Below are 7,943 nucleotides of genomic sequence, written 5' to 3'. Positions count from 1 at the left end.
TATTTCAATAATAACGCGCCACCTAGTGTCCGCCCTGCAGGTTGCATGCACTGTCTTCAAAGCGCCCGCTAGGTCACATGACCGGTGACGTCACACGTCCGCACGTCGTCAGCGGAATGCGTGTGAGAAGCCGGACACAAGCAGGAGTTCTATAGTGCTGACGCAACCAGACGTGCTAGTACTGTTCTTTTTCCCATTGGTTCTCTACGGACAACGCCCCCTGTGATTGTGGGCGTGGCTAGGCCTGTGGTTGCCTCCGATTGGTTCGTTGCCTGTCTGTCCGGTTAGGGTGTCTCCTCTGGGATTTTCGCCGGTTGCATCAGCTGCTGCAGTTGCCGGGAAGTGACAGGCATGGCGGAGAACGTGGCGGCCACAATGGAGAACCTGAGCCTTAGTAAGGTAAAGCGGGGAGCAGGGGAGGTAGTCTATAGATGGGGGAGGGGCAATTCCCTAGACAGACCGCTTTTGTTTTATATATATTATTTTTTTACCCAAATTCGTTTTTATTTTATGAGTTTTAGTGTTCAGATAGAATAAGGGGTGTATTCTGAACCCAGAGGGCGACCACAGGGAGATGGAGGTGAGTTACTAGAGTTCCCCTTTAATTAAAGGCACCCATCTTTAATGGAGGAGCGCGAGCGGATTTAATAAATTGCCCCTCCCCCGTCAGATAGCGAGGGGTCCGCTCAGCGTGTGCCCCTCTGAGGGTATTTTACATACAGGGGCTTCAGTCGCTCATTCCCACAGCGCGATGTGGAGTGGGATCAGCGGCTGCCATATTGAATTGTATAGGCTTTTTAAAGGGGTTTTTCCACCATGGACCGAGCCTCTGGAGACAGGACGGAGGGGGATAACAATTGCAGATCGCGCCCCGCTATAGAGCGGCGTATGTATGTATATGGCGATGATTGCATCACATGGAGACGTCCGTGGACCAGTGACACAGGATTCCACCCGGTATAGTTTCACTTGTAGTTCTTCGTGGCGCACGCGTATATTTCCACCCCAGATGAAACATGTCCCGTTGATTTTAATGGGAATTGGGCTCGGTATACCGCCCATAATATGGAAATCTGCGGGGGGGGGAGGGGAAGGAGGCCACATTTCATCTTGGGATGCTTGTTCTGCACGGATAATTGGTCCCGGTGACTGGACGCGGAACCCGCAGAATGAGAACTGGAGAAATCCGGGGGTCAGTGTCTGATATACGTCCGCTGGGTTCAGCACATGCGCTCTCTAAGGTCTCTCTTGCGTCCGGTGCACTCTCCTGTATCATTCTGAAAACGGAGTGCGCTGGACGCAGGGGGGGAATTAGACAGCGCATGCACAGAATGCTTCATCAGGAGTCTGTGTAGTCAGACATAAGCTGAGCATGGGGTAGCCTGCGCATGTGCAGGATGCTTCATGTGGAGTCTGCGCAGTCAGAAATATATAGAAGCGGAGCAGGGGCAGCCTGCGCATGCACAGGACGCATCATCAGGGGCCTGTGCAGTCAGAAATATATAGAAGCGGAGCAGGGGTAGTCTGCGCATGCACAGGACGCATCATCAGGGGCCTGTGCACTCAGAAATATATAGAAGCGGAGCAGGGGTAGTCTGCGCATGCACAGGATGCATCATCAGGGGCCTGTGCAGTCAGAAATATATAGAAGCGGAGCAGGGGCAGCCTGCGCATGCACAGGACGCATCATCAGGGGCCTGTGCAGTCAGAAATATATAGAAGCGGAGCAGGGGTAGACTGCGCATACACAGGACGCATCATCAGGGGCCTGTGCAGTCAGAAATATATAGAAGCGGAGCAGGGGTAGTCTGCGCATGCACAGGATGCATCATCAGGGGCCTGTGCAGTCAGAAATATATAGAAGCGGAGCAGGGGCAGCCTGCGCATGCACAGGACGCATCATCAGGGGCCTGTGCAGTCAGAAATATATAGAAGCGGAGCAGGGGTAGACTGCGCATACACAGGACGCATCATCAGGGGCCTGTGCAGTCAGAAATATATAGAAGCGGAGCAGGGGTAGTCTGCGCATGCACAGGATGCATCATCAGGGGCCTGTGCAGTCAGAAATATATAGAAGCGGAGCAGGGGCAGCCTGCGCATGCACAGGACGCATCATCAGGGGCCTGTGCAGTCAGAAATATATAGAAGCGGAGCAGGGGTAGACTGCGCATACACAGGACGCATCATCAGGGGCCTGTGCAGTCAGAAATATATAGAAGCGGAGCAGGGGTAGACTGCGCATACACAGGACGCTTCATGTGGAGTCTGCACAGTCAGAAATATATAGAAGCGGAGCAGGGGTAGACTGCGCATGCACAGGACGCATCATCAGGGGTCTGTGCAGTCAGAAATATATATAAGCGGAGCAGGGGTAGACTGCGCATGCACAGGACGCATCATCAGGGGCCTGTGCAGTCAGAAATATATAGAAGCGGAGCAGGGGTAGACTGCGCATGCACAGGACGCTTCATTGGGAGCCTGTGCAGTCAGACATATGAAGAAGGGGAACATGGGGTAGTGTGTGCATACGCGGGACACTTCATGGGGAGTCTGTGCAGTCTGTACATATCAAGTAGCGGAGCAGGGGTGGACTGCGCATACACAGGACGCTTCATGTGGAGTCTGCACAGTCAGAAATATATAGAAGCGGAGCAGGGGTAGACTGCGCATGCACAGGACGCATCATTGGGAGCCTGTGCAGTCAGACATATGAAGAAGGGGAACATGGGGTAGTGTGTGCATACGCGGGACACTTCATGGGGAGTCTGTGCAGTCTGTACATATCAAGTAGCGGAGCAGGGGTGGACTGCGCATGCATAGGACACATTATCAGAGGTCTGTGCAGTCAGAAATATATGGAAGCGGAGCAGGGGTAGACTGTGTATGCGCAGGACGCTTTATTGGAAGGCTCTGCAGTCAGACATATGAACAAGTGGAGCAGGGTAGACTGGGCATGCGCGAGATGCCTCCACCAGCGCCTGCGCAGTACAAGTGATGGCACAATACGAGACAGGAGAGTGGAGCTGAATTGTACACGTAGGATGCTTCCAGAGAGTCTTCGCTTTATAATGAAGGACGGGAGAGCGCAGCGCAGAATGGACTGGTGGGTGAAGCTGGGGGTCCGCTGTATGATGTCAAATCAACGTGCTGCGAGCAGCACTGCCCCTGCTTACAGCTGGGGAAGTCAGGGAAAAAGGGAGTTACCATGGAAACCTTAGAATGTGTACAGTAAGGGTCCATTCACACGTCCGTTTTTTCTTTCCTGATCTGTTCCGTTTTTTCAGGAACAGATCTGGACCAGATCTGGACCCATTCATTTTCAATGGGTCCTGGAAAAAATCAGACATTGAGCTGTCCGTTTTTTTCCAGGACCCATTGAAAATGAATGGGTCCAGATCTGGTCCAGATCTGTTCCTGAAAAAACTGAACAGATCAGGAAAGAAAAAACGGACGTGTGAATAGACCCTAAGGCCGACTCCTTTACATCAGTGCAGGTAAGTGCTCCTCTCATCCTGCCTGTGACTCGTCGCCATCTTACTGGTCAGCTCTCCTGCTGGACTACAAGATGAGCGATGACAACCAGTCTGAACAAAGAACAGGCGTAGCACAGCGGTTGTCAGTGACTGTGAACTCCCTTGTATCAGTCCGGAGGGTAAACTTCAGAGAATCCCTTGGTCTGGGTGTAACTGTAGCAAACTCTCTGTGTTAGGGTTACTGGAATGTTCTCATTCTCTGACAGCAAGCGGAGATGGTGATGAACTGAAACATAAAGTCTGTGAGAAAGTCGTAGAACGTTTCATTTCTACAGAGGTTATCTACCTAAATCTGGAAGTGTGACCCCCCCCCCCCCCCCCATCTAACTGCTGCCGCCTCTCATGTATCGTTCGCCTTGTTCCGCGGTCAGAAGCTTCCTGCGTCTTGCCCGTACCTCCCTTGTGTCACTGTTTCTTGTCTCGATGTCACAGTCGTTATTTGCTTTTCTTTTTCCCATTTGCTTAAGATAAGACGTAGGAGGTTGTCACCCTGTTGGTCGGTTTTATTAAGGCTCGGGCTACACGGCAACATGAAGATCGCGCTGTCGCATTTTGGCGCTGTCCCTAGGGTTCGGATACGACATGCGACCATGAGCGCTGTGGGATTTTTCGTTACAGGTCGCTTGTCATAATCACGACAGTAAAAAGCACAGCAATGTATATATAAGGCCCCTCTTAGTGCCCCCCAGTATATATAAGGCCCCTCTTAGTGCCCCCCAGTATATATAAGGCCCCTCTTAGTGCCCCCCAGTATATATAAGGCCCCTCTTAGTGCCCCCCAGTATATATAAGGCCCCTCTTAGTGCCCCCCAGGGTATATATAAGGCCCCTCTTAGTGCCCCCCAGGGTATATATAAGGCCCTTCTTAATGTGGCCACCAGTATATATATATAAAGCCCCTCTTAGTGCCCCCCAGTATAGTGGCAACATAAAAAAATTCACGACTGGCACTTGCAGGGACACTGGCCCCTGACTGGATGCTGCAGGACCTGCGCGCCCAGTGTGATCATGTGACGTCATCACGCTGAGAGCGCAGTGGTTGCTGCTTCCATGCGTTGAGGTGGATGAGGTGAGCACTTCTTTGATTTTAGCCGCTAAATGTCCTTGTAGCCGCTTTTGACGGCTGATAGACGGGCGCACTCCTGTCTACACGGCTGTTAAAACCGGGCTCATTGATTTCAGTGGGGTCAGTCTGGCTGTGAAAATGGCCAAAAATGGGAGATCGCATGACTTTTCGGAGACCCTCTGTGGCGCTGTGTAGGCCCAGCCTTGTGCGTGGACTGGTCTTACTATCTGTGTGCTGGTTCGGTCCGGGCAGAGGGGGGAGGATCCTGCTGCTGCCACTTGTTGTACAGCCAGGCACAGGATGGTGAGGAGGAGGAGGGTGGACACTGCTGAGGTCCTGAGACATGAAATAACTCCTGACCGTCAAGGGGACCCATTAAGCCGCACATGAACAGTCAGTTCTTGAACTCTGATTTGTTGCAAGCGGGAAAAATGAGCAAGCGAAAGGGTCTGAAGGACTCTGACAAGAGTCAAATAGCGATGTCTTTTGGGGCGTTCCCGGTATGTAGGGGTTACTACCTACCAAATGTGGTCCAAGGAAGGACAACCGGCGACGGTGCCCGTATATTGCAGACCCGCTGTTTTACGGGCCGCAATACGGGCAACGGCCGTGTGCATGAGGCCTAAAAATGTAGGAACCAATGAGATTTCTTTGGTCGCGTTTCGGAGCATTTTAAGTTGCCATTTGGAGGCCTGGACTCTCTTGGTGTAATGTAAGGTGCGTAATTTTCTATTACATGTAATTATTATAAAATGTTATAATTTTTTATTTTTCAGCCAAATTCAGAAGGCGGAAAACAGAAAGAGGGAGGTAAAAAGAAGACTAAAGAAGGATCCGGAGGTGGGGGACGACCTGAAGTAAGGATTTATGGCAGTCACCTTCTTAGTAGTGGGGTTGTCCAGAATTAGACAAACATTGCTTTAGTTAAAAAAAAAAAAAAAAGAAAGAAAACAGCGCCACACCTGTCCACAGGTTATGTGTGGTATTGCAGTCCTGCCTCATTCACTTTTATGGAATTGAGCTGCAATACCAGATACAGCCCATGGATGGGTGTGGTGCTGTTTCTGGCAGAAAGCAGCCATGTTTTAGTAATTGTGCTGTAGGGATCTCATCCTGACAACCAGGGGGTCTGCAGCTCTGGAGGGTCTCTAGCTCTTTGCGGGAGGCATTTCCTCATCATGGTGACTGCGTAATACAGAGTTTTGTCTGCAGCGCCCCTGCCGCCTGCTGCTGCCCCCTGGGGGTTGTGGTCGGTGGATCTGTGACCCTCATTGTCACATATGTGTTCTCTCGCTGACGGCAGCCAGGATTGTAATCCCCTGGTAAACACTGGCGCTGACTGTACCCCCCCCCCGGGAAGCGGCTGCCAGGCTGGAGGCGGGCGTTATCCCTGTAATCTCTCTGAGTCACTGTGACAACATCCATCTTTGCAGCTCTGTTACAGTTTAACCCTTCTGCTACCACAGGGGTGCAGAACGGAGACTGTATACCAAACGGTCCTGCCCACTAAACTGTAGTGACCGGCGGAGGAGAGGTGACTGGACCTCTGGCAGGCCTCCGTCAGTCTGTCCAGTTGGTCACCATTTGAATGAGGCCGCACTCACGACCGTGGGGCAGCTGTGCCCATGTTGCAGATCCCCCAACCTGGGGTCTGCAAAACATGGGCACCGGCCGTGTGCGCTCCTCATCGCAGTGCAGACCCATTTGACTTCAATGGGTCCGCCATCCGCAAGATGCGGCGATAGGACTTTTGCCGCATCTTGCAGATCGCTGACCCATTGAAGTCAGTGGATCCGCACTGCGATGCGGAGCGCACATGGCCGGTGCCCGTATTTTGCAGACCAGCCGTTTGCTTTCTGCAACGCTGGCACAAACATCCCACGGACATGGGAATGCCCCCTGAATCTGAGGGATGCAGAGCGCCATTTGCCGCTTTTCGGAGTCTCGTTCAGCTTGGTGGAGAGAGACCACGGTCTAATGTGGTCCGTTTGGTGTAAATTTAACCACGTGTTGGTGGGAAGGCCCTGGGAGAGTGCAAAGGAACGAGTGTCCAGCAGCCAGGCATGTAACCGATCCCTTACATGCATTGCCCTGTAGATAAGAGGCGTCAGATGGGCCTTGTAGCTGTTTATCGTGTAGCTGCTTACACCCCCACCGATTGGCCGTTTCAGGGTATCTCCGGCGGGAGAAGCCAGAGCTGTACTACGACGCTCCATCCATGGATAGGAGCAGCGCTGCAGTTACAAGCTCCAGTCACTGGATGGAGCTGTGTCGTTCCTTCATCAGAGGGTCCCTGGTTGGCAGCGGTGTAGGAAGTGAAAAGGAGTGGACAGCCCCTTTAAGGCCAGCGCTGCGCAATTTCATCAGTGCAACAGAGTGACGCTTGACCTAGTGACTATTGTGTCAGAATGATTTTTTTTTCGCAATAGTCTATTTGGTTTTTTCTACACAATTCCATCTCTGTGCAGGTTTTTCCAGGGTGATAGCTGTTTTCTATATGGTCTGTGGTCATTTTTGATTCCCAGCATGCTCCACTTTTTCACAGTACCATATTTTTTGGTTCGCATCCGATCGGCATTCATTCATTTCAGTAGCAAAAACTGCGTGCTGTCCATATCCCCGTTCCACAGTCCCACAAAAAAGCTGTATAATGTCTCGGGGGGGAGAGCTGTATATGGCACATATTAAAGGGATGCTGGATATTACATAGTAACATAGTTATATAATGCTGAAAAAAGACATTTGTCCATCCAGTTCGGCCTGTTTCCTGCAAGTTGATCCAGAGGAAGACAAAAAAAAACCCTGTGAGGTAGAAGCCAATTTTCCCCACTTAAGAGAAATTCCTTCCCGACTCCAATCAGGCAATCAGAATATCTCCCTGGATCAACGACCCCTCTCTAGTAGCTATAGCCTGTAATATTATTACCCTCCAGAAATACATCCAGGCCCCTCTTGAATTCCTTTATTGTACTCACCATCACCACCTCCTCAGGCAGAGAGCTCCATAGTCTCACTGCTCTTACCGTAAAGAATCCTCTTCTATGTTTGTGTACAAACCTTCTTTCCTCCAGACGCAGAGGATGTCCCCTCGTCACAGTCCTGGGGATAAATAGATGATGGGAGAGATCTCTGTACTGACCCCTGATATATTTATACATAGTAATTAGATCTCCCCTCAGTCGTCTTTTTTCTAAAGTGAATAACCCTAATTTTGATAATCTTTCAGGGTACTGTAGTTGCCCCATTCCAGTTATTACTTTAGTTGCCCTCCTCTGGACCCTCTCCAGCTCTGCTATGTCTGCCTTGTTTACAGGAGCCCAGAACTGTACACAGTACTCCATGTG

General features: G+C 51.1%; 1 protein-coding gene across 1 annotated transcript in view; it reads left to right on the top strand.

Moving 5' to 3' along the window:
- Positions 1–270: 270 nt before the first annotated feature.
- Positions 271–7,943, top strand: part of TARS1 (threonyl-tRNA synthetase 1) — a 32,584-nt gene continuing 24,911 nt past the window's right edge. Inside the window, exons 1-2 of the mRNA XM_040421002.1 lie at positions 271–399; positions 5,376–5,456. Of these exons, the coding sequence (XP_040276936.1) occupies positions 352–399; positions 5,376–5,456 (129 nt within the window). The 5' untranslated portion in view covers positions 271–351. The remainder of the gene's footprint in view (positions 400–5,375; positions 5,457–7,943) is intronic.

Source organism: Bufo bufo, chromosome 2 (genome assembly GCF_905171765.1).
Source record: "Bufo bufo chromosome 2, aBufBuf1.1, whole genome shotgun sequence".
Classification (NCBI taxonomy): Eukaryota; Metazoa; Chordata; class Amphibia; order Anura; family Bufonidae; genus Bufo; species Bufo bufo.
The sequence above is the reverse complement of the archived record's forward strand: the minus strand, read 5'-3'. Positions and strand labels throughout refer to the sequence as shown.